Genomic DNA, 27,598 nt, shown 5'->3' on the forward strand with positions numbered 1-27,598 from the left:
TCATTGCAATGACTTCAAATGTTCCTGACACAAGTTATTATTACACTCACTCTTCATTACTCTCTTTAATGCACTCTTTCTCTTGTTGCTCTCCATCTACCTCAAGGGGGCAAATACAAGTTACTTTTCATGTGCTTGAATTTAGTTGTCTTGAGTGTGATTGGTTTTGTTTACCAGTACCAGTTCACAACATCTCTCATGTCTTTCTTTATGCTACAAAAGCACTGAAAATGTCAGCTCAGTTCTGGAGTTACTAAACACCCCTACAGAAATTCCATAAAACAGTATGCCTTGTAGGTCCTACCAAAATGACAGATTTCTGGCTCCAAAACTTGTAAATAATGAGGGTGCTTTAAAAACTGCATGTTTACAAACCAGTGAATTTTGTTCATCGAATTTTAATAACTAAAGTTACTCAAATCTGAAGTCTAAAGTCAATGTTCCCTTGAAGCAATGCCATTGTGTAACTGGTTTTCAAACACAGCAGTAAATTAATAAGCACTACAAAACTAAGCCCATCAGCCTCATCTGTGCTATCAACAATTATATTATTTTACTATCAAATATGAAAAGCTAGTCCAGGGCAGCTTTATGTCAACTGTTCTGAAAATCATACGCTGTTTCTACTCCTTAATTATATTTGCAAAAAAGGAACAAAGAGCTCAATGATCCTGAGGTGTGGTTAGAAAAAAATCTTGACTAAGTTTTATTTTTGAGCCTTAAGACATGCAACCTCTCAGCCCAAAATCCAGATGATTCCTCAACTGTCTTCCTTTCAGAAACCTGAAAACTTGCCAGGATACCATAGGGAAGAAACCACAGAGAAGACACAAAATAAACCATGAGCTCAGGGGACATTCGTAGGTGACACAGACCTAGCTTTACACATTTCCACAGCTGTGAGACTGACTCTACATAATTACTTCCTTAAAACTGGTGTGGAGAATAAGAGCACCTGGCAGCTTACCAGCCTCGTAACTTTGAGAAAACATTTAACTTTTCTGGGCCTCAACTGAAAATACCAACAGTATTTGCCTGGCCTCACCCATTTCAAGATGCCATCTTCTGTAAGGAAGATTTAGTACTAGTGGCACCCATTTTCCTAAAGGTAAGTAACCAAAACATGCAAACTTAAAAGAGATTTGTCATTACTAAAGAATAAATCAATAAGAATATACTTGGAGTACAAATGAATCACTTTGCTCTACAGCAGAATTTAACACAACATTGTAAATCAAATACACTTCAATTTTTTAAAAGGAGGGAAAAAGAATATACTTGGAATTGAAATACCAAAAAACATAGCAAAGACTTAATATAAGGTACAATCTGAAACCGCTGGAGCTAGAATACACTGAAATGATCCTCTGGAGAGCAATACTGAAAATACTTCTAAAGCAAAGCCTTTGAGGTGGGGAAACACAAACACACACGCAAGCATATATATACACCAACACAAAAGGCCAAAAGGAAATCATAGAGGTTATGTTTGTTTGGTAAGCTTTTAAGTAACCTTTTCTTCATATTTTTCTCTATTTTTAAATTTTTCTATGTAAGTATGTACTAACTTAACAATAAATTCTCAATATGGAGGTTACTTACACTGGTGAAAATCCAAAGGGTGAAAGAAAAAGAATGTTTTCCCTTTTTTAACTTGTAAGAGCCCAAACATACATATTTTAAATATCATGTATCCATCATCTAGCTTCATTTACCAATACTTCGCCAATCTTTATTCAACTATATCCATTCCACTTTATTTCCTGAGATATTTTAAAAACAAATTCCAGAATACATGTTATTCACCTATATATTTTTCAGTGTATAGTCTCAATTTATAAGGAAAAATATATGTATCTGTGTGCATGTGTATATATATTAATGTAAGTGTCTGTGTGTGTGTGTGTGTGTTTGCAGAAACCTGCAAACTTGCCAGGATACCATAGGGAAGAAACCACAGAGAAGACACAAAATAAAAACATTTATAAAAACATATACAAAATTAAAAAACATATGCATAAATAAACATATACAAAAAAGTATATTCTTTCCCTCCTTATAAAAAATTGAAGTATATTTGATTTACAATGTTGTGTTAAATTCTGCTGTATAGCAAAGTGATTCATTTGTACTCCAAGTATATTCTTACTGATTTACTCTTTAGTAATGACAAAGTCACCATGCCATCATCTCATTGAACAGGACATCAGTAATTCCACAGTATCATCTAATACCCAGCCCATTTTCAAAAATAACAATGGTTCTTTCGGACTTCTCTGGTGGCACAGTGGACAGGAGTCTGCCTGCCAATGCAGGGAACATGAGTTCAATCCCTGGTCTGGAAAGATTCACCTGCCACGGAGCAACTAAGCCCATGCACCACAACTTCTAAGGCCATGCTCATAGAGCCTGCGAGTCGCAACTACTGAAGCCTGCACGCTCTAGGGCCCACGAGCCACAACTACTGAGCCAGCGTGCTCCAACTACTGAAGCCTGTCTGTTTAGAGCCTATGCTCTGCAACAAGAGAAGCCACCACAATGAGAAGCCCATGCACCACAACTAGAGAGCAGCCCCCACTCTGCAACTAGAAAAAGCCCTACATAGCAATGAAGACCTGGCACAGCCAAAAATAAATTAATTCTTTAAAAAATAAAGGGAATGTAAAGTAATTAGCCTCCAAATAATAAAAATAAATGGAAAAATAAAATAAAATAAAATTCTGCTAAAAAAAAAATAAATAAATAAAGGGAAATTCTTGACTGGATCCTTCATATGGGGGAAAAAGCAGTTTATAAAGAACATTACTGGGAAACTTAGGGATCTACGAAAATAGTCTCTATATTAGATACTATTATATAAATGTTGAAAGTCGTTCAGTCAAGTCCGACTCTTTTTGCAACCCCATGGACTATACAGTCCATGGAATATTCTAGGCCAGAATCCTGGAGTGAGTGGCCTTTCCCTTCTCCAGGGGATCTTCCCAACCCAGGGATCGAACCTAGGTCTCCCACAATGCAGGCAGATTCTTACCAGCTGAGCCACAAGGGAAGCCCAATATAAACCTTAAATCGCCTCATAACTGAAAGGTTCACGCTGAAATAACTGAGGGTGAACTGTCATGTTTGTAACTCACTTTCAAATGTTACAGCAGAGGGACAGAGAGACAAAGATAGAGTGACACAGAAACAAAAAGCAAATGCGGCAAAATTAACAACTCGTGAATCCACATGAAGGCATCCAGTGTTCACTGCATTACTTCAACTTTTTGGTAGGCAAGAAATTTTTCAAACTAAAACAATGGAAAATGTAAAACAGGTTTCAAAAGGAAAAAAATTTAATAGAATTTTCAGTATTGGGGGAGGCAAGAAGGATAATATTATATCAAGCAGATTACATTCTCATGAAAAATAACTGGAAAGACTGCAAAGTGTATTTAAAAAAAAAATTCCTCACAATTTGGGAGTGGTAAAAAAAAGAGAATATAAGCATGTTACAGGAAGAATACATATTAATACTACTTTTTTCTTAAGGTGATACTGTTATGAATAATATTTCCTGTTTTCCAAGTATTTTTATAATATGCTTTTGCTTTTAAAAATTTTGAGTGTAATTTAAAGACTAGCCAGATAACTACATACTGTTGAACAGTCTCAGGTATTTGTATAATTAGCTGGTTTCAATTTAAAAACCAGCAGCAGGAGCAATCATCCTGATGTGTCTTTATTTCCTCTTGTCCTATGAAGAGTTATGGGTCACACAAAGCACAACAAATAACTGCTTCTCAACCACCTAAAATGGTAATGGAAACAGTAACATGAAATGATACCTTATAAAACCCACTATAATAGAAATATACCTCATCATATATGCTCCCATTAATGTCTGCACCATAAATAGGTGCCACAAAGGTTAAGTTCTTCCAGTACTTGCGCTCCAAATCTTCATAATCCAAGTATCTCGGGGTACAGTACCTGGAAAAGGGAGAGGAAACAAAGCCCGAACAGTAAAGGCAATTTTAAGATTTCCCCTACCCATCACTTTCTAAACAAAATTCTATCAAAATGAAAATACTGCATCCTCATGCTGTCAAATCTAACAAGTAAATACGTAAATATATTTATCATAGATCTCTCAAGATTCTTCTAAATAACTCTATATGAAAACTTCATTTCTTGACTAAGAAACATACTTCCATGAAAGTACCAACAACAGAAGCAAAATATTAGTTAAAACTCATTATTTTATCTTTCAAAAGATTTTCTAAACTCTTTAACCAATTATACTATACTTGAACGATTTAAAATGTATGAAGTAGAGATTCCACTAAAATTTAGTGTAAATGAAATAAGCTATTTAATACTTTAAGGATGACTCAAGAAAGAAAAATGAGGGGGAAAAAAAAAAGAATGACTCTGGAAATGGGCACTAGAAGATGGAGAACAGAAAACAATAAACAGTTTATAAGAAATTGGATAAAATTGCTCCTGCAATCTTGTTTTGGCATTGAACTTTTTATTAGAGTTCTTATAGAGTATGAAAGCAAACCAATTCAATCTATGATTAAAGTTTTACATTCTCAAATGAGATCTGAAACAATGAGGTTTTACCAATGCCTAACAAAAAAAAAAAAAAACTCAAGAGAAACTTGAATTAACTATCAAATGTTTAATTCCTTTGGAATAGTAATTATGCTCCATAACAGGAACTTCGTATAGAATAAAAGATTCTTCAACTACCATCGAGTGCGTACTATGTCAAATACAGTGTTGTTTTTTTTTAAAGATCATTCAAAGGACTCAATCTCATGCATACCCATCCTGGGAATTTTAGACAATGATGTTTTTAGGTTGGATAGTTGATTGGTTTGATGGGGAAGGGGTGTTTCTAGATTAATGTTTTGATCTAAGATCTTAACGACTATATAAAAAAAATTTTTTAAGGTAGTTTAATAATAATAACTGTGACAGTTTCTAAATATATCCACAAATTCTTTGATATATCTCCCTTCAAGATATACAGCTTAATTCTCCTCCCCTTAAGAATGGGCTGCACTTGGCATATAACAAATAGAACATGGCAGAAATGATAGTCAAGAAATAGGTAATGAAAAGACAGTTTGTTTTCCATCTTGGTAACTTCTGGATCACTTGCTTCGGAAGAAGCTAGATGCCACACAACACAAGGAATAGCTCTTGCAGCAAGGAACTCAGAACTCCAGCCAACAGCCACAGAAGGGGAGCAATCTTGGAAGAAAATCCTCTAGACATAGTCGAGTCTCCAAGTGACAGCAGCCCCACCCAACTTGACTATAACCTCACCAAGGTCCTGAGCCACAGCCACCCGGCTAAGCCAATCTTAGCCTCCTGACCTTTAGAAACTGAGATGTTAAATGTTTATTGATCTAAGATACTAAGGTTTGGGGTCATTCATTACAAAGTAACAGGTGACTAATGTGACAGGTGACAATAATGGTGGCCATTCAAGTCATTCAAGGATTTTCCTTTCTTTTCTTTTTTTTTACTATTTATTTATTTCATTTATTTATTTGGCTGTGCCCGGCCTTAGTTACAGCATGTAGGATCTATTTCCCTGACTTGGGATTGAACCCGGGCCACAGCCTTAGCCATTGAACCACTAGGAAAATCCCCAGGGATTTTCTTTCTAAATTATTCTTCTAATATCTGTAACTTATCATTTAAGACTTAAACATTATCACACACAGAAGAAATTGCCTAACAAAGAGGAGTCAAGCGTAGAAACAAAAACTCAAAGTAAAAGACAGGGACAAAAATCCACTTAATTATGAATGAGATGATAAAATGAGGAACAATTTTTCTAGAAGGCAGACAACCACCTAAAAAGCAGAAACAGTTAAATGGGAAACGAAATAAACTCTGCAGAAGGCTCCTGCTCTTCACAAGCTTCCATCTCCTTGGTTTCTTAACATATTCATCTACATCTTCGAAAGAAATCAAAACAGCACACTGAATCTACTCACTTGCCACTGTTGGCCAGCTGCCTGAACTCCTTCACTGTCATGGCTTTTTTCTGGATGTTGTATTGAGTGAACAGTCCAGACTGCCCTGTGACCATCTGCTGAATCGGAGCTGGAATAAGCAAGTTGTCTATGTCGTCATAGCACTGCCTTGGCTTCCACTCCTTAGGGGGAATCACCTAAAAGTAAAATAATAAAATATTATTTGGAAAACATTCCACATTGTTATTTAGCTCTCAAGTTCCAGCAGAATACAAGTAAAGAATTCCTCATCTTTTCTACAACAAATGTGTAAAAGAACTGTAGAGATTTACATTAAAGGAAATGATTTCATTCTCCCAAACATTTACCTTATGACATGACATTTTTAAACAAAATTTACTGAGTACTCACTATACCAAATACTGAACTTGCATTAATTATTTTTACTTGATACAGTTAACCTATTTTCAAGGTAAAATGGAGAGATACACAGAAATAAAATAACTTGCCAAAGTTCAAATGCTGTCTATATTATCATGAGAAAAATAAGTACTGTTCAGCTGGTAAAGAATCCACCTGCAATGTAGGAGACCCCAGTCCGGTTCCTGGGTCAGGAAGATCCCCTGAAGAAGGGATAGGCTACCCACTCCAGTATTCTTCGGCTTCCCTGGTGACTCAGACGGTAAAGAATCTGCCTGCAATGCAGGAGACCTGGGTTTGATCCCTGGGTTGGGAAGATTGCCTGGAGGAGGGCACGGCAACCCACTCCAGTATTCTTGCCTGGAGAATCCCCATGGACAGAGGAGCCTGGCAGGCTACAGTCCATGGAGTCGCAAAAAGTCACAATTGAGTGACTAAGCACAGCACAGTAGCAGTGTTTAGTCAATATCATTTCTTTAAATACCTCTCATACAATATAGCAAATGAGAGTGGTGTGCTAGTCAATGTTTAACAGCTAACTTTCTGGGGAGGTGGGGGAAACCCTGATTCGTAGCTTTGGCCTATTCTCTTAAAAATTTAATTGCAAAATACAGATAGCACACATACAGAAAATGCACTATCACAAATATGTATCTCTGTGAGTTATTATTAAGCAAACCCCAGAGTACCCACTGTCACATGTGAGAAATAGGATATTGCTTGTACCCCAGAGGTCCTGGTACCCTTTTCTACACACATCCCCCTCTTGCTCACAAAGTGTTCACTATCATGGCACTTATGGTGTTCATTTCCTTGTCGGGTTTTATAGTTTTATGTCTGTGTATCCAACCCTAACAACAGTTTTTTAAATGCATAGAAATGTAAGCATGCATATATAAATATATATGTGTATATACCCACACACTCCTTATCTTTTCTATTTTACTCGATATTTTTGCGAGATTCAAACATGATGACCTAGGCTGCTGAAGTTTGTTGGTTTTCATTCCTACTTAGTGTGCCTTTGTATGAATATTTATGTTAACATATGACTATTTCGTGATCACTTTTTTTCTAATTATCGGCAGCTGCAAACAACACTGCTATTAATATAGATGTATGCATCTTCTGCAGCATGTGAGCACACAGTTCTCTAAATATACACCCATGCAGAGATCCTAACAGTGAAATTGCTGTGACACAGGATATGCAGATCAAATTTAATCATTATTACCAAACTTTTGCCAAAGTGGCCGTACCATTTCACAGTCCCACCAGCAATGTATGAAAGTCCCTATTGCTCCACATCTTCATCATCATTTTGTAGTGCTGATCTGGTATATGTGTAATGGTACTCAAGTAGGTATTAGATAAGCATTTTCTGATAACTAAAGAAATCTCTTCATATATTCATTGACCCTATAGATATCCTTTTTCAAAAAGTATTTATTTAAGCCTCTTGCCCATTTTACTATCGCACTGTCAGCCTTTTTTTATCAATGTATAGACTTCTGCATAGAGTCTGGTTATTCTTGGGTGTGTACATTTGCAAGTATCTATATATATGTGTGTGTGTGTGTACATATATCAAATACCTTTTCTTACCCTGAAACTTCCCCTTCAATCTCCTTAACTGTTCAGTTCAGTTTAGTCGCTCAGTTGTGTCCAACTCCGCGGCTCCTTGGACTGCAGCACACCAGGCCTCCCTGTCCATCACCAACTGCCGGAGTTTACGCAAACTCGTGTCCATTGAGTCGGTGATGCCATCCAGCCATCTCAAGGTCTGTGGTTCCCTTCTCCTCCTGCCTTCAATCTTTCCCAGCATCAGGGTCTTTCCCAGTGACTCAGTTCTTCTTACCAGGAGGCCAAAGTATTGGAGTTTCAGTTTCATCATCAGTCCTTCCAATGAATATTCAGGAATGATATTTAGTTCTCTTTAGTTCTTTAGTTTTCCTTAACTGTATCTTTTGATATAAGTTCTTCATTTTAATATGGGCTTCCCTGATAGCTCAGTTGGTAAAGAATCTGCCTGCAATGCAGGAGATCCTGGTTTGATTCCTAGATCGGGAAGATCCACTGGAGAAGGGTTAGGCTACCCACATCAGTATTCTTGGGCTTCCCTTGTGGCTCAGCTGGTAAAGAATCAGCCTGCAATGCGGGAGACCTGGGTTCAACCCCTGGGTTGGGAAGATTCCCCTGGAGAAGGGAAAGGCTACCCACTCCAATATTCTGGCCTGAAGAATTCCATGGTCTGTATAGTCCATGGGATCACAAAGATCATACATTTTAATATAATTGAATTTCTTCATTTTTGCCTTGATCTTCTGTTTAAAAAAATATAATTCCCTACTTGAGAGAATGCATACATTCTATTTTGTGTTCTAAGAGCTTTAAGATTTTGTCTTTCACATTTATATCTACATTGCACCTGTGACTGACTTTTGTGAAAGGTTCTGAGTTAGGCTTCATCAGATAAGAAAACCTGGAGTCAGGGAATGTGTGACTTGGCCAATGTTACACAATCAATAAATGGCTTGTTGTTGCTATTCTTCAATCACTAAGTCAGGTCCCACTCTTTGCGATCCCATGAAGTGCAGCATGCTAGATTTCTCTGTCCAACACTACCTCCCTGAGTTTGCTAAATCTCATATCCATTGAGTCAGTGATGCCATCCAACAATCTCAAGCTCTGTCGCCCTTCTCCTCTTGCCCTCAATTTTTCCCAGCATCAGGGTCTTTTCCAATGAGTCAGCTATTCACGTCAGGTGGCCAAAGTACTGGAGTTTCAGTTTCACCATCAGTCCTTCCAATGAATATCAGGACTGATCTCCTTTAGGATGGACTCGTTGGATTGCCTTGCAGTCCAAGGGACTCTCAGGAGTCTTCTACAGCACCACAGTTGGAAAGCATCAATTCTTCAGTGCTTAGCCTTCTTTGTGGTCCAACTCTCACATCCATACTTGACTACTGGAAAAACTACAGCTTTGACTATATGGACCTTTGTCTGTAAAGTGATGCCTCTGCTTTTTAATACACTGTCTAGGTTTGTCATAGCTATTCATCCAAAAAGCCTTTTTAATTTCGTGGCTGCAGTCACCGTACACATTGATTTTGGAGCCCAAGAAAATGAAATCAGACACTGTTTTCACATTTTCCCCATCTATTTGCCATGTAGGGATAAGACTATGTGCCATGACCTTAGTTTTCTGAATGTTGAGTTTTAAGTCAGCTTTTTCACTCTCCTCTTTCATCTTCATCAAGAGGCCCTTTAGCTCCTCTTCACTTTCTGCCAATAAATGAATATTAACTCAAAAAAGAGATGGGGTGATCTTTAAACTCTAAATTTAATTTTCATCAGCAATAAGGTAATATTACACACTTGATATTTTCTCTAAGATATGTTGGTTTAAAATGAACCCAGAGACAATCACACTTTACACTACTGAGAACACATACTCAATATTTTAAGTGTGGACAACCATACCCAATGGATAAACATACTTACACTGTCTTGATCATATTCTGAAAGGGCAAAGGATAGTAATGAAGAATTTTATAAACACTAACTTTTTCTTCATCAGAAATGAATGTGGTTATTCAAAAAAATAAAACACAGATTTATTCAGGCTCCTGCTTAGAAATATATCTACAATCAAAATCAACATTATGTTTAGAGTTAAATATTTTCCAGCATTGTGAAAAACAGGCAGTTGTTTATCCCAAAAATATTTTGTAACAAATTTTCTTCTCTAAAGTTAAACAACACAATACATTTACAAAAATCTAAATATTATCTTCATAATTATTCTGAGCTTGTATTCATTTACTCTGATTAAAGTTTAAAGTGTTCAGACAGAACTTTAAAAATCTGTAAGGTCAGGCCTATGACAAAAATTTTATTTTTCAACTATAATTTTAAATCTTAACACACCGTATTTTCTCACATAGGAAATGGAAGCACAACATATAATATTTAGGACTTTAAACTACTCAAAAGTTAAACTTTTACTTGTAAGGACTCTAAAGGAAGGAAACCCATTTCTCCTGAAGTTTACCTTCCTGATTATATCAAAATAGAAATATATGTTTTATATTAATATTTCCCCAATCCCAGCCTGGGCCCTATACAAGTAAAAATTACCTAACTGAAATCTGTATTTGCATTACTGATCTTGAACTATGTTGCCATTACTACCACTGACCAACTGGGAAAGGAGTGCGAGGAGGAAGGGCAGGGCTGCTCCCATCTTTCCTCACCTCTGGACACAGACAGCTACCTGCCACCTCTATGCTACTCCGGAAGCCTGCTCTGTACTCTAGAGGATAACCTCAGGCCCAGGACAGAGTATGTCCATAATACTGCTCTGGAAGAATTGGCCATTCCTCATGTAATAATGTTTCATTATAACCTTTCTCCACAAAAAAAGTACAAGTTTTACATTTAAGGACATTGTCACTTTTTCACTTTCCCAATTAGACCAACAAATCTAGGTAGAAAGTCAGGGTGCCAAACCTCTCACTCCTGGTGGGGAAAAAACATTAGATCTAAAGTATAAATCTAAAAACTGTTACCAACCAAGGCAGACTGTAATCTGAGGCCAAAGTCACTACTCAACCACAATCAAATTGATCTTAATCAAAAATTAAGACCAATTCATTAAATGATGCATTAACAAAGAATTTCACACATGGCTCTGTTCCCCAGGGCTAGCCCTCAAAACAAATAGCAACATTGCAGTTTTAATGTATACAATTTGATTTTATTTGGTGCAGTTTTATACATTTGCTACTGCTGCAACTTCCAGAAAAAGAAGGATGAAATTGAAGTGAAAAAAGCAGGTGAAACTGAGTCTTTGTGATCAGATGTAAAAGATGGCAAAAATGACTAAAAGAACAATTCATTGTATTCCTAGTATAAGTAAAAGGAAATTACTGAATATCAAATCACTATCTCCATCTGTCAATGAATCTCACTTGATAAAGAGAATCTGGACTCAGGTTGGTGTCTGGTTCAACACTCAGAAAATTAACTGTAGTTCTCATTAACTCCACTCTGTCAGAGAATGTCCACAGGGGCACAGGCGTTCTCTCTGTACTCCAGCTCCCTCATGGGGGTAGCTGCCAATTTCTCTTCTAACGTTACTAAACGTGCCCCTAGCCATGGGATGTTCACTAATCCCGAGGGAACACAGTAAGGTGTACATTTTCAGGGAACAAAGAGGGAGAGCTACAGGACAAAGGGCTGGATTCAGAGCCCAGAGAAGAGGAGAGCCACCCCAACTCCCCGCTGCCCAAATAAAGCCCAAGCTGGTTCATTTTAAGTTTATGATCAAAATTTTGTGTGTCAAGTGATTCTGAAATACCATTCTCTTCTCTTCAACTTAAACATGCTTTTTTTCTCCTCAAAGATAACCTGGAAGTGCTAAGGTTCCAAAAATGGGATCTTTGAGAGTTAACCTAATGAAAAGATTAAACTAAGGATAGCATATCTGAGAAATTCACTATAAACTTTTATCTTCTTTTTGTCTCTCCCACCCACCCCTAATCCACTCAGCTTAATATCCAGGAATTTTAAACTTTATCCAGCAGTGACTTGAACTACACAGAAAAAAATAACAGAATGCAAGGCACAGATGCCAGCACAGCCCAACGTTACAAACAGCTGCATCCAGATACAGGAGGAAGACTTGAACACCGAGCCCTGCAAGCCTGGAAGTTCGTTCTGCAGCTCCTCTCAGTGCTCCTGGCCCACCATGGAGATGGGGCTTCAGGAGAACCCGTGATGAGCCACCGTAGGGAAGGCTCTGCTGGAGCTCAGAAATTTATGTGGTGATGTCGACAAGTCCACAGAAATCTGTATTATAAACTTAACGTTTAGAACAATAATAAAATTAAGCAAGTACCAAAAAATTCTATTCTTCCGAAGACGATTTTAAATTGAAATAGATTTCCATCACAGAAAGATACACTAATCTCAGGTTAAAGTCAAACCTAAACAGCCTCTTTCAAAGCTCTAACTCTGCGGCCACAGGGCAGCCCTGCAACGCAATCCTCAGCGCCTTAGCCCTCATTGCCTATGATCCTGAGTACCCCTGACAGCACTCCTTGCTTCTGCTCTCCTCCCCCTCAAATTCATTCTTCATGTAGAAGCCACTGTGATCTCATCCAAATAATATCACAAAATAAAACAAACAAACAGGGAATTCCTTGGCAGCCCAATGGTTAGGACTCAGAGCTTTAACTGCTGGGATCCTGGGTTCCACCCTTGGTCAGGGAGTTAAGATCCCGTAAGCCACACAGAGCGGCTGGCAAGCAAGCAAGCAGCCACCAGGTACTCCTGCCCTCTGCTTTAAGCCTATTAACGCTTCCCGCTGCACTTAGAATAAAATGCCCCGTGCCTGGTTATGACTGGACAAGCCGTAATGACGCTCAGGTCAGCTTCCAGGACTCTGGACTTAATATTCTTTCTATCTCCACATCTTGAAAAGACGTTCATGTATATCCTTTAGATCTCTCCTTAGATGTCCCCCATCTCACCCCTAAAATGCTATCACCAGTATATTAGCTTCCAGAGGGCAGGGATTTTGTTCTGTCCCCTCACCTCCCCCCACCACACACACACACACCCAGCATCTGACATAGGGCCTAGCACAGAGTATGCATTCTCCACATGTGATGAACAAATAACTAAAAAGAAAATAGAATAGGCAAATCCATAGAGAAAGGAAGCAGATTAGTGGTTGCCAAGAGGCAGGGGGTAGAGGATAGAAGGGAATAGAGAATGGCTGCTGAAGGGTACAGTTTATTTGCGGGGGGAGGGGATGAAAATGTTCTGGAATTAGGTAGTGATGATGGTTGCACAGCTCTGTGAATATACCCCCCCAAAAAAACACCAACACTGAATTGCACACTTTAAATGGATGAATTGTATGGTATGTTAATTGTATGGTATGTGAATTATGTCTAATAAATCTGTTACATTTTAAAACAGAAAGAACAAAGAAGGGAGGGAGGGAGAGAAAGCAGGAAGCAGCAGGGACAAAGAGGAAGAGAAGGGTAGAGAGGGTAGAGAGAGCGGAGCAGTACTCAGGCTTCAGGTTAATACCTGCACTCTGTGAGCAACTAATGAAATCTATGAATATGCTCACATTTCTGAAACCTTTACATGGGTCTCTCTGGTTCCTGGGAATCATTCTTGGTTCAGTATGATTGTTTTCTTAAAACCCTAGAATGTAACCTAGTATAAATAGTTAAAAGAAAAATAAGATAATTATTTTTTGAAGAAATCAAATGCTCCACATGGATTAACAAGAACAAAGATTTTGCAAATGTCTTCCTTTGGAAAAAGCAAGTTCCCACATCAAGAAGACTAAGAGTATAACTAAAGGCCAAGTGATCATTTTCTGGCTTAAAAACATCTGAAGATAATCACCTTTGCAAGACCCGCTCGATGGGCTCCTTTAGATTCCATGTATGCGAGGTATCTGTTGAACTCCCGGAATTCCTCCATGGTGGGTCTGAAGGTCATGATCTTACAGCTGGGGTTGAGTGGACTCTCCACCTCGGCCACCTCCATGATGGCTGGAGCAGTCTCTACAGAGAAGATGATGAGGGCATCAGTGCTGAGTTTCTGTGTGGTAAGGTCGGTGGTCATTCCTCCCAAATAGTGGGTAAGCTTCCCTAGCAAAAACTCTTTTAGTTACTTACCATTCCCTTCTGCCACCATGTTAGTGAGACTCCCTCATCTCTCCCCAGACTTCTGAAAAGAAAAACTGTCTCTAGTTAATCCTCCTCCCAAGATCCTACTGCTGGCATGAAATCGCTGACCTAATTACATTGGTCTCCTCCTCAGAGTCCTTCCTAGAAAGAATGAACTTTCTAACTTTGCAAGTTTCCGGAACCAGCTCTGAAACAGATGCTCACCTATGTACCTTGGAAAGGCCTGATGCAGGCCGAGCAGTAAATGGATAATATTCCACATGCCCAGCACAGAGCCTATTCAGGCATGCTTCAAGTCACCATGATATGTTTTCCTGTAATAACTTACAAACCAGCCCCCATCTGCAAAACCACCAGACACCAGGCTAAAATGCTGGAGGCACAGTATAGGAGGTTGTACAGTACAAGAATAAAGAAAGGTTGTCTTCCAAGCTGACTATCTGGAGGCCGAACAAACTTCAATACAAAACTATACACAGGAAGAGGTAACTGACTCCATCTGAGTTACTCAGCAATGACTTCCCTGGAAAGAGGCAGAATTGGGCCTTATGAGAAAGTGCAAAGAAGTCTGTCAGATGAAAGAAAGAGCATCTGGGGTGGCGGAAATATCTGAAGTTTGCAGAGATGGAGAGGGGAGGTTAGCTAGTCTGGAGCTCAAGAAGAAAAGATTCAGGAAATCAAAGTAGAAAAGTAGGTAGTAGTAGCGCTGTGAAAACGCAGACTTAATCCTGCTGTCAAAGAACAGGGTGATTCCTTCCACAAACACCTACTGAACACCTACTATATGCCGGGCAAGGGAACACCATGTGCCCACCATGTGCCGTGATGAGGAGCATGGGCACGCATGCCTCAGGAAGGAGTCCCGTACATCCCACCTATACATACAGTGACAGCGCCTGGCATCTGACAGCTCAAACACCTAATCCTCTCAGAACAAAACTTTCCTTTTCTCATTTATAATAAATTCAATTTGCCTGACAAAAAGAGAAGGTAGGAAATGAGGGATGCAGTAAATAAAGGGGAAGCATGCAAGGGGATAGGAGGTTATAACAGTTCAGGGCTACATTATCATCATGCACCAAAGGTTTAAATCAGCCTCTTTCTCACAAAGTGCATGTGAGGCAAATGAGCTACGCCAGAATTAAACCCTGTCATCCTTCAGGAATTTATATTCTAAACTAGAAAATAATCTGCATGGAGATATATTAATACCTAACAAAATATTCTGTACTCCTCTTGCCCCAGGAAGGAGGCATGCAATTTAAAAGCCTTCCAGGCCACCTCACCTGGAGACAGAAATGGCAACCCACTCCAGTATTCTTGCCTGGAGAATCCCATGGACAGAGGAACGTGGCAAGCTAAAGTCCATGGGGTCACAAAGAGCTGGACACGACTGAGCAACTTCACTTCACTTTCAGGCCACCTCCCCAGCCCTGTCCCTTCAGGTGCACAGGCCCAAATCCCTGGGCTGCAGGATCAAAGTCCCACCTCTACACAGGATACATAGAACCCTTTAGAAGCATCCAGATCAGGCCCCTTGTAAGAACTATCATGGCTGTGTCCATCATCACAGCCTGCATTATACAGTGCGTGCGTGCTAAGTCACTTCAGTCACATCTGACTCTTTGCAGCCTACATGGGCTACATGCAGTCCCATGTAGCCTGCCAGGCTCCTCTGCCCATGGGATTTTCCAGACACAGATAATGGAGTGGGTTGCCATGCCCTCCTCCAGGGGATCTTCTCGACCCAGGGATCAAACCTGCCATCTCCTACATAAGCGGGCAGGTTCTTTACCTGCTCAGTAGCCACCTGGGAAGACTCACATTTTACTTTATGCTTCAATAAGACTCAGTGATCTGTGCTTCTCTAAACAAGTACAGCTCTCTACGCCCTTGCCCAAATTATCCCCTCCTACTGGAGCAGTGCTTACCGGTTTCCTCACCTGGCAAACTCCTGTCCAGTGCTGAGATTCCCACACCTCTGGGGCAGGCCCAGGTGAGCCACCCTGTGTCCTGGACCTCCCTCTCTGCATTCCTCTTACATCAGCTGCCTGTCCCAGTGGCACCTGCAACCACACACTGAACTCCAAGCTCCTCAAGGGGAAGGCAGGTTCTCCATCTCTTTAAGCCCGGGCGTTTAGTCTGGTACCTGGCCTGGCTCGTAATATCTGCTGCAATAACTATTTGCTAACTGAATGACGGAATAAATGTCAACATGTTACTACAGGATTTACACTAAATGACACCAAATGTGGGAAAAAGGAAAGCATTGGTACCTAATGTGGAAAAGTTACTTAGAAAATAGAAATCATTTAACTGGTAAAGAGTAATAGAATATAAAAATCTGAGCAGTGAGAAAGGAGAAGCCCCTAGAGCACCTCTGTAGAAACATCTGGCACTTGAAAGGCAGCCTTACTTTCCCACAGATGAAGAACAAGGGTGGCCCTGCCCCTTTCTCTAGGCAAAGGGCTTGAGAAACTGCTAAAGAAGAAACTGGAATTTCAACTGATCATTCAACTAGGTCCTAAGTGCCTGACTGGTGGGCAGACATTCAAGATGGAGTGAAACAAAACACTAACAGGAGTGGAGGGGAGAAACAGGTGATAAATAAGTAACAGTGCTATGAAGGGGTACACCAGGGTAGGGGCACGGAGTGCAAAGAGGAGAGGTGGCCGCTTCACATGGGGTGGGCAAGGGAAGCCTTTCAGAGGTCTGAAGGAGGGAACAAACCATGAGATATCTGGAAGAAGAGCATTTAAGGCTGAAGCAAGTGTAAGAAGCCTCTTGGGCTCTTTAAAGAACAGCAAGAAGTAGTGTGGTGAGACTCCCCTGGTGGTCCAATGGCTAAGACTCCACACTCCCAGTGGAGGGGGGCCAGGGTTCAATCTCTGGTTAGGAAACTACATGCTGCAACCAAAGATCATGCATGCCACAATTAAGACTCCTATGCAGCCAAATAAATACATATTTTTATTTTTTTTATTTTTATTTTTTCTTAAATAAATAAATATTTTTTAAAAAAAGAAGAAGTAGTGAGTGTGGTAAGCAAGGAAGAAGATGGTAAGAGAGGCAGTGGGGGCAAGCGTGAGAGGGGAGAAAAGGAGTTTGGTGTTTACTATGAATGAGATGAGAAGTAACCTTGAGCTTCTTCCCCTTCTTGTACCTCGTGTTCTGGATACTCTAACATGCATTTCCCACTAAGGAGACAACACTGCTTTCTAAGATAACTGCTCTGGAGGATGTTAAGCAGAGAGGTGAGTCTGGTTGTTGTATCAAAAAAGGACAAGGTTGGAAGCATGGAGGCCATTTACATGAACCCAGGCAAACTAAAACGGTGACTTGGACCAGGGGTGGGCAGTGAGGAGTGGTCAGATTGCAGATCTATTCTGAACAAAATTTGTGACGTAAGAAACAGAGGAGTCAAAAAAAAAAAAACCAGAGGAGTCAAGATTTTTGACAGAAGGACTCTGACAAGAAACTGAAGCTATGAGACTGTTAAGATGTGCAAGTTTGTAACAATCAGAATTAAACCTCTGCCTTGACCTAGTTTGCTAACTGGTCTGTGAAATAAACTTTGCTTCCTTCTAATGTCACTACTCCTGACTACACAAAACTAGTTCTACCTCTAAATTAGGAACATATACAAAAGACCTAGTCAGTTTACATTTAGACCTTTTCAATCTATAGAGTTAATGTACAATGTGACAAACTTTAAAACATTAAAGTATTTTAAGATTTAATGTTAATCCCACCACCCAAATTTTTACTAATATGACAGTTTAAAAAGTCTGGTGCTAAGTTTCATTTCTTTGATTACTAGTGATATTGATCATTTTTGGACATGTATAACCATTTTCATTTGATTTTGGGATTGCCTACATACATTCATTACCCTTAAAAGTTAGTTTATAAATATTCTGTTCCTTGAGTTTTTTCTAATCCACCTTTATCATTATTAAACTTATTAATGTTGCTAGAACCAAATCATGTTATTATTAATCAATGTTATTAATCAAATCATGAATGATATTATTGATCAATCAAATAATGTTGCCAGCCCCTCTTCTCTTTTACCTTTATTCCTCTGAGCCAAGCAGAAAAGGTTTAAAATGCTCTTGCAATAATGCTTCCTGGTTGGAGAATGACTTATATTTTACAAAAACATCTCTATGATTTTCTGCTGAGGGTGATGCAATAGTCACTTTTTAATGCTACCTCTCTATAGAGGCTGAGTCCCCAAAGTGAGTGACTACAGTATCTGTGATGATAACTTTGTTATTTTGCTTCTACAAAGCTGGCCTTCAATGTTTTTAATACCAATCAAACCAAATAATCATATTTATAGTAAGTACCCTAAGAACTTTTTTAAAGAAATAAAGATCTTTCTCATCAAGTAAAAAACAACTCTAACACTAATTCATACTTACATAATTGGCCCAAGCCTCTTTCCTGAAAAATTTTACCTTAACATCTACTCTCCTTATTCTCATAATATATCTCTATTTGGTAATAAAAAAAGAAACTAAGGCTGATGTTTTCCTGCTAAATGTCAATCTGTAGCCCATATTGCTTTTGATATATACACCTGTATTTCTGACCTGTGTCCTCTGTTGAAACAATTACTTTGAAAAGAGTAAAAACCGATGGCTCTCACCACGGGGAGTACTAGTTTCTTAGACAAGGCCTGCCACAGAACCGGTTTGCAATGAAGAGAACACTTGAGGATCTACTATAAAGCACCACCCCTGGGAGGCACAGCGCGCACTAGTTAGGCAGATAATGCCCTAGGCTAGAAAGAAAAGGAACCAAGAGACAACTACCAGCTGTGTTAGTGTCTGAAGAGACCTCTATTCCAGCCTCCCCTTGGTTCCTCACAAGGACCTGCCCAAACCCTGGAGGCCATACTTTCCAGTCCTCCCTTCTCCTTTCCTACAGTGAGGATTTAAAAAGAAATTGAGCAGCCAAATGGAGCACCTGGACAGGGCAGGTGCTCCCTCTCTGCCCTACTCCAGCCCCTGTGAGCCAGGCTGGAGAAAGGCAGGGCACAGGCACCACCTGAGGCAGCTGGAGGTCTGGCCTTTCAGGCCCGCCGTGGCAGCTCACCAACCTGACCCCACAGGGAGCCATGTAAGCTTCTGTTTGCAGACAACCTTGGTCAGACACTGTTATGAGTTGAACTGTATCCCCCAAAAGACAAGTCGAAAACTAACCCCCAGTACCTGTGAATGTGACCTTATTTGGAAACTGGGTCTTTTACACATATAATCAAGTTAAGATAAGGTCATATTCGATTAGGGGGGACCCAAGTCCAATACGACTGGTGTCTCCTTACAAAAGGGGAGGAGACAGGCCCAGAGGGAAGAACGCCATGTAAAGATGAAGACAGATGGGAGTCATGCAGCTGCAACTCAAGAGATGCCAGCAAGCACAACATGAAATGAGAAAGACACAGAGCAGATTCTTCCCAGATCCTTTAAAGAATGTGTGGCCCTTCTGACACCTTGGTTTTGGCCCTCTGGCCTCCAGAACTGTGAGTAAATAAATCTTATTTTGAGCCATGTAAATTTGTGGTCATTTGTTACAGCAGCCCTAGCTGACTAATGCTAAATATTACCATTCTCCACTAAAAGGAACCAGGGCTTCTTGGATAAAAGACTGATTCCAAGACAAGTGGAAAAAAAAAAGAAAAGAAAAACTACAAGGTAGTCTTGGAATATCTTCCTTGCTAGAAAGTAAGGAAATACTCAAAAAATGAGGGGAACATGTCAAAAGGACAGAAAAGTCAACTTGAAGGGGCTTCCACTGACTAAATCTGGAGGCAAGTGAGCCATCAAAATAAATGACAATAATGGACCATAATTAACCATTACAGAATGAGATGGTTAGATAGCATCACTGACTCAGTGGACATGAATTTGAACAAACTCCGGAAGAAAGTGGAAAGTGAAGGACAGGGAAGCCTGGCATGCTGGAGTCTGTGGGTTCACAAAGAGTCAGACACACTTAGTGACTGAGCAACAATAACATAATTAACCAAATAAAGAAATCATGAGTCTATAGTGAAATAAATAAACTTTAAAATATTCATAAATGTGTAAGTCTATAATATTCCTTTATTAAAAAAAAAGAATCAATCACCATTGGAATATTCAACATAATACTCCAAAGGTTTAAAATAAAAGGAAGAATCAAGTCCTTGTCTTTCCTGAACAAATGATATTTCTGGTGAGGAGAATCTGTGACCTCAAAATGTATCTCTTTGGCATGTAAATTATTTTGAGCTGAAGGCAATCAAGACCCAACAGACTCAAGAAAAACTTCTACCTCTCCCTTACCTACCTGAAGAATTTAGGTAGGGAGCCTGGACCAGAAAGAGAGCTATTACCAGAGAGAACACTTTTTTATCTGAAAAATCTACCAGTACAACTGGGCAAACATCTGCTTATCAAACATCTGCTCTTCTTCTCATCTGGTGATTTACCCTCCTCCCCTTTGAAGCCCCAGGCCCCAATTCCATCCCTTAGCTCAAGCTTCATTTAAGCCTCAACTGACCAAATTGCCCCTGGATCTCATATCTTTGGGGTTTCTGTACCTACAAAATTAAATCTATTATTTTTCAAAATTGCTTTTCTCTCATTAATCAGTCTTATGTCAATTAATTATTAGAGCAAAGAATCTAGATGGGAAGAAGGGAAACTTTTTCTGTCCCTACATAAGGTAAGAATTGACGGTAGAAAGTTCTTTATAGAAAAATTTCAACAAATAAAAGTAGAAAAAAATAATGGAATTCTACGATCACCATTTACTTTTTTTTTTTAATTCCTAATAAAGAATCTAAGGAAACATCATCAATAGATGTTAAAATCAAGAAAAATGACAATATGAAGCTTTATAATGAAGGAATCAGCCTAACAACTGGGTGGACTAAGTAGACATGATATGAAGCAATGGAAAACACATTACCTATTAATCATACTTACCTAAAAAATAAATCTGAATCTAAACTGAGCTATTAAATCTAACTACCAGTGGTCAGGAAATACAGGGGCTAGTGGAACAAACTAAACACTACCGAAAGAAAGCAATATGTGTCAAACTCTGAATGTGGGATAGTCTATATTCCAAAAGCTAATGTGGGAGGAGGGGTGGTGGCAGGAGTGGGAAGGGGGGACTGTTACAGCATTAAAAAGACATGATGGATATGAATTAAAACTATATGCATCTAAGGACTTCCCTGGTGGTCTAGGGAAGTGGTCTTCCCTGGCTAAGACACCATGTTCCCAATGCAGGAGGCCCGAATTTGATCCCTGGTCAGGGAACTAGATCCCACATGCTGCAACTATGAGTTCACATGCCACAACTAAAGCTCCTGCAAGTCACAACTGAGATTTGGCGCAGCCTAATTAAAAAATAAAAAAACTATATGCAACTACTATTTACGATAGTCAGGACGTGGAAGCAACCTAAATGTCCATCAACAGAGGGATGGACCTAGAGATTCTCACACTGAGTAAAGTAAAAAGACAGAGAAAGACAAATATCACATAATATCACTTATATGTGGAATCTTTAAAAAGGCTAAAATTAACTTATTTTGGTTTAAACCAAATAGTTACAGATGTAGAAAACAAACTTATGGTTACAGGGGTAGGGATAAATTGGGAGATTGGGATTGACACATACATACCATACTACTATGTATAAAACAGATAACTAATAAGGACCTACTGCATAGCACAGGGAACTCTGCTCAATACGCTGTAATGACCTATATGGGAAAAGAATCTAAAAAAGAGTGGATATATGTATGTGTATATCAGATTCACTTTGCTGTATACCTGAAACTAATACAACACTGTAAATCAACTAAATCCCAATAAAAATTAAAACAAAACAAAAACCATTAACCTAACAATTAAAAAAAAAAAAACCTGTATTCATCAACTATATTGGTCACCAGATAGTCACATAGAAAAGCAATAGAATGTTGGAATTAAGAGGGAAAAAACAGGATTAAAAGAGAAATAGCACAACTGGAACAAAAAGGGTCTTTTGTATGTTTACAGATGCACACGTTCTGCTCTGTTATAAACCAGAAAATATCTTAGAAAATTCCTCTTTTAAAAAAAAGGCATAAATTAGAAAACAGCACTTTTTTTAGATTCAGTACTTAGGCTTTTTCTGACTGTCCTATAACTTTCAACTTAAACAGTGTCCAATGACTGAGTATGAGTCCCTTTATCACCCACCAATCAGATTCCACTACGTAGGCAATTATCAGAAAATGGATGGGAGCGGGGGAGGCAAACTTCCATTCAGTTATAGCTTGTGCAACATAGTAACAACCTAATTGTTAGAAATCCTATCATCCTTTTCCCTTGGGATAAAGTTTCCATTTATGGCTAACAATACAATGACCAAGAACCATGTTGATTAATTTGACCCTGTCCAAATCCTTAGGTGGAAGCACCCAGAGTAAACAAAAGTTTACTATAACAAAGGACAGTTTCTCTGCTTTCTAACAATTCAGCTAAACAGACATCACAGTGGTAATCTCAACCAAAGAAAACGGCATCTTATAAAAAATTACCATAATAATGGGAGTTGAACTAAATCATTTTGTATGTTTCTTTCAAATTGTGACTGTCTTCACTTAAAAGGCAACCAAGAAGCAATGCCAGACCTTAGAGCCAAACCAGCCAGATTCTAATTCCTCACACACGCCTTCTCCACTTAACAGCTGCATCAAGAAAATTATTTAAAACTAGGCCTGCTTCCCCATCACTCAAATGAGGTAACACTACCTCCCCTATAGCACTGTAAATGGGGATTCAAAGTTACAAAATACAATACCATACTGCCAGGCTACAGCAGGCAGAGATGTTGGCTTCAAAAAAACAAAAAGCAAAAACCAACCTGTTCAATCTCTTCTATTAGCTTCTTCACCATTGCCCACAACCATGCTCAAATCTCTTCCATATATTTAAAGGCTCCCTGTACACCATGGCCCCTCCTACGTAGATCTCAACTACAACCTTCAGTGTTCTTTCCCCAACCCTCACAGATTAAACCCAACAGAAAATAGCCTACACTCATTTTGTCCGATTCATCTATTCAATCTTCAGTCCCACTGCGATGTGACATCTTCATCCACTAGTGCGTTGAAATCACTCTGGAAAGGATGACCAGTGACTTTACAATTGCCATTTCCAATATGTTATTTCTAGTCCTCTTACCAGTCTCTCTGCAGTCTTTAAAACTGGGCAAGTCCTCTCCTGCCACAGCTTCTGGGTATGGTGCAACATATACCAACCCTTTTCACTCTTTTCAGGTCACTCCACTTTCTGGAATTCCTTTCTATGCTCTTCTTCGGCCAAACTCCTCATAACTGAGACTGCGAGATTCCTTCTGTGGTTGTCTTCCCTCTCCACCAGACAGACACTATGGATGAGTGCATGCACATGGCCTCCGCGGTCCATGCCGATGCCTCAGAAATACACAGCACCCTCTTCCCTGAATCCAAGCTCAGTAAATCAAAGTGGCTCCTGGGCATAGCCATTCAGAGATGATTCTCACACTCAACAGGGACACAAAACTGAATCTAAAACTTAACAGAGATAAAAAAGAATCTTTCCTCCAAAATCTGCTTCTCTATCCCATAGTCTTCATCATCATTCATTCAATCCATCTATAGTTTTTGGTCACCAACAGTGACCAGTGCGAATCTTCAAAGAGCTTATGTGTAAGAAGGAATAGAGGTGGTTAAAATACCACAGGCTGGGTACTGCAATAAAAGTGATACACAGAGCATCAGGAGCCTTTAGTACAAGAACAGGCGGATCCAACCTTTATCAGAGTCAAGAGCAGAGAGGGAACAGAAAAGGGATAGCATCTTCTACACAAGCCCTACCCTCCACTGCAATGACATCAGAATCCAAGGAGCCATCCTGAGCCCTCCCTCATTCTCCACTTCTGTGTGGATGCCGACTGTTGTCTGTTGGACTTCTTAAACTATCTGATCTTTCATGTCTATTCTCCAATCTCCATTCCCATTGTTAGTATCCTCAGTCAAGTTTTGGTTCCTTTCTCCCTAAACTACTCCAAGAGTCTCTGCTGATTTACCCCTCAGTTCTCCTCTATACACTATAAAAATACACAACAAACTTGCTAACAATGAAACTGACCATGCCATCCTTATTTTAAACCCTTTAATAGCTCAGAACCATTTCAGCATGAAAACTACTTCCAATGATCCAGCTACTGCCTTCTCCCACAGCCTCAAAGAGCCATTTAGCCTACTTGAAACCTTTGCTTCATTCTAAAGTTCCCACAGGTGCCAGGCCATTTCCCTCCTCTGCTGCCCTATATACAGAACAGTGTCTCCTGTATGACATGACTGAGGACTTCCTGTGAGCTAGACATCTGCAAAGTGTATTAATGTGCACCCTCCTATTTCAACCCCAAAGTTAACTCCATTGAGTGAGCACAATTATGTCTATTTCACCAGTGATGGAAATTAAAATGCTTGCCCAAAGTCCCATACTAAGAGCTGAGGATGTGATTTGAGCCTCATCTAAAATTCTATTATCGTATTCACAACTACTATGCTATTTCCTCAGCCTCTCCTTGGCTGGCTATCTGGTAAAATCTATCTTTCAAAGTTTATCTCAAGTGCAGACTGCATTATGAAGTTTTTTCTGATAACATTCCCCACCAACTACCAATGACATTTTTTTAATGCCCTCCTGATTCCCACTCCCAATCTATGCTCAACCCTCATTCCTCCTGCATTCTGCATTTGCAAATTCACCTATTTGCTAAAATTTTAACCTCCAAATCAATGATTGTGGCACTCCTATGGCCATTTGCAGATGTGAACTAAGTGGTGAAATATGTGAATCACCCATATGTGAATATAGGTGACCTCCCAGCTGAGGTCAAATGGGGCAATGCTTTGCCTTCTTGTTTCAGCTCCCATATTGTAAACAATCCTTTTTGCAGCCTATTTATGGCCAGTGTTTTAACATTTTTGTGCTTCTTACTGGTGATTTAGCTACTTAAAATAGTCCCCAAGCACAATTTTCTAAGTCCAAGAAAGTTAGGATGTGCTTTATGATGAAAATACATATTATATAGCTTCATTCAGCCATTAGTTAAACTGTTGGCATGAGTTCACTGTTAATGAATGAATACTTATATATTAAATAAGATGTATTTAAACAAATCACACACAACACAAGGTGATATACTGACCAGTTTGCAAGCACTGTGATTAAAGGCAGAATTCTAACTTACATTTCCCCTAGGAGCAACGGTTCAGAACTCACTAATTCAGTGTTCACAGGGACTTTTAACATGACTACCACAAATAATGAGAACTGTCTGTACCTAACCCTTTTTAATTAGATCATTCAGAAAAAGCCCTTATCTACCCCCAGCCCATGGAAGCCATCCATCTCCTTTCCCCTCAAGAATTTCTCCCACCTATGAGTGAGCCAGGCAGCCAATCCTGCAGACTACAACTGACCCTAACTAGCTCAACCACTCCCCCAGAACTAAGAACTGGGAAACAGAGGAAGCCATGAGGGCTGTGGCAGCCACTGTCCTCCCTTGGCATTAACAGAGAATGACAGAAAGAAGATGAGCAGAGAGAAGGGGAGGAAGGTAGGGGGAAACAGAGATAGCGAGAGATTGACTTATTTGAGGTGGGGATAAAAGAAAGAGAAGAAACCAAGTCTGATCACCCAGGCAAAATATGTCATAAGGGAAACGCCTGAAAAGTCTCCATCTTCAAGAGACTACACTGCCATAGGCACTCCAGATGTGATTTAAATTCTATCAGTATTAAGACACTTGAATTCAGAACTGAGCAGCAAAGGGAAATAGATGGAAACCCACAAGGCATTCTTCTTGCTGGATCAGATCTAGCACAGGGAGTCTGGATCTAACAGCTCTGGCATGATTCCTCTCCCCTGGACCACAACTTGAATGGTGAGTCTATGAGACAAACAGATGCAGCGGCAACTTCCTGCCTCTCAGACCTCAGCCCAGGTGCTGTGATCCTGTACCCTGATTCTTCAGTTTTCTGTTTGTGGCAAAGATGGCAGTTCCTCAGGTGACCCCACCAGCAAGGGTGTTTTGAGAGACATCCCAGAAGATTAAGTCCCTGGGGTTCCAGCCAATAATCTGTTCTCCAACCTTTAACAAGTCCAGTATCAAATTTCTTTCTGCTTACGTTAACCAAGAACATGTCCACTGTAACTGAATCATGACTCATAAAAATCATCAAATATAACCTAAGAACGGTAACTGGGAAAGAAACATGGTATAAAAATATCAGATATAAATCAAATGAAGGTTTTATTCATACCTATTTGCCTTTTGCCAGTAATCCTTTGTAATAATCAGTTCTGTATCTTAAAGAAATTAACCCAAATTACTCAAAATTCATTTTGCAGTGTTGCGTAAAATTACTGAGCCATTTAACAAACTAGCCAGCCACTACAGCTACTCACTCTTACTGGTCTTCCACAGTAGAAACTCTCAATAGCCTTTCGCTTAATCAATTCACCAAATATTGTGCAATGTCTGCAAAAAACACCACTGCTGCCCACAACATAGGCAAGACTTGTAGACTGTATCTATTCTAAATACCAACTAAAAGTCATACTTAGCAATCAACAAACAGTGCTTATTACCAACCCAGTTTATGCAAACTGTACCATTGTGTGATGTGATTAAATATTATTTTAATAGATATACAAAAATGATATTGTTTCTACAAAATTTGAGTATTTTGGAAAGAGCCAGTAAAGATAATTTTTAAAAACAAACAAAAAAAGGAACGTCAAAAGAAGAGTGAGAACTGTTAACAGTAAAAGGTTAGAAGGTAAAAGAATTTGTAAAATCTAGACAGATTGTAGCTTATATTATTTCAAGTGTCTTAACTTTCACTTATTAAAAAAAAAAACGCAGAAACTGAAAGTGGTACATGCTGTGTTGGGAGTGTACAGTTTATGCAAACGAGTAAATGCAGGACTCTAACCTTTACTCAAAGAAAAGGATTTACCCTACAACAAAAGATAAGCAAATGAATGTATATTTATGCTTTAAGTAGAAATAAAATAAGAGCTGTATCTTTATTCCTGATTTACATCCTTAACTAAAATAAAAACTTAATAACTTCTGAGGGAAAAAAAATCACTCTGTGCCTTTATAATACATGCATAAAAATCAAGCAAGGTCAAAACCTGTCAAAGTCCCTCCTATGGCTAAACAGCTCTTTCCTTTGTCCCTTCCTTCCATAGTGCCAAGCCCTCCATCCCTGACTGAGGAAAAAGTCTTATCAATGAGGAAACTTAACTTGAATTAAAGAAAAACACAAAGCTCTGTGAGTTTATTCTCATACTTATTCTCTCAACACTATTTTTTTTTAACATCTGCTTTAGAGGTAATTCCAAATGTACAGGAAGGGGTGGGGGG

The 27,598-nt window shown here is 39.3% G+C and overlaps 1 protein-coding gene across 4 annotated transcripts in view; it reads right to left on the reverse strand.

The window, feature by feature from the left end:
- KDM4C (lysine demethylase 4C) overlaps positions 1 to 27,598 on the reverse strand; it is a 402,052-nt gene that overhangs the window by 358,232 nt on the left and 16,222 nt on the right. For 3 of the 4 annotated variants that reach the window (XM_043891189.1, XM_043891190.1, XM_043891191.1), the window contains exons 2-4: positions 13,830 to 13,990; positions 6,000 to 6,175; positions 3,858 to 3,972 (exon numbers count right to left, since the gene is read on the reverse strand). In XM_043891189.1, coding sequence (XP_043747124.1) covers positions 3,858 to 3,972; positions 6,000 to 6,175; positions 13,830 to 13,973 — 435 coding nt within the window. In that variant the 5' untranslated portion in view covers positions 13,974 to 13,990. The remainder of the gene's footprint in view (positions 1 to 3,857; positions 3,973 to 5,999; positions 6,176 to 13,829; positions 13,991 to 27,598) is intronic. The other variant, XM_043891188.1, reaches the window with a different exon arrangement.

This window comes from Cervus elaphus, chromosome 29, assembly GCF_910594005.1.
Source record: "Cervus elaphus chromosome 29, mCerEla1.1, whole genome shotgun sequence".
Classification (NCBI taxonomy): Eukaryota; Metazoa; Chordata; class Mammalia; order Artiodactyla; family Cervidae; genus Cervus; species Cervus elaphus.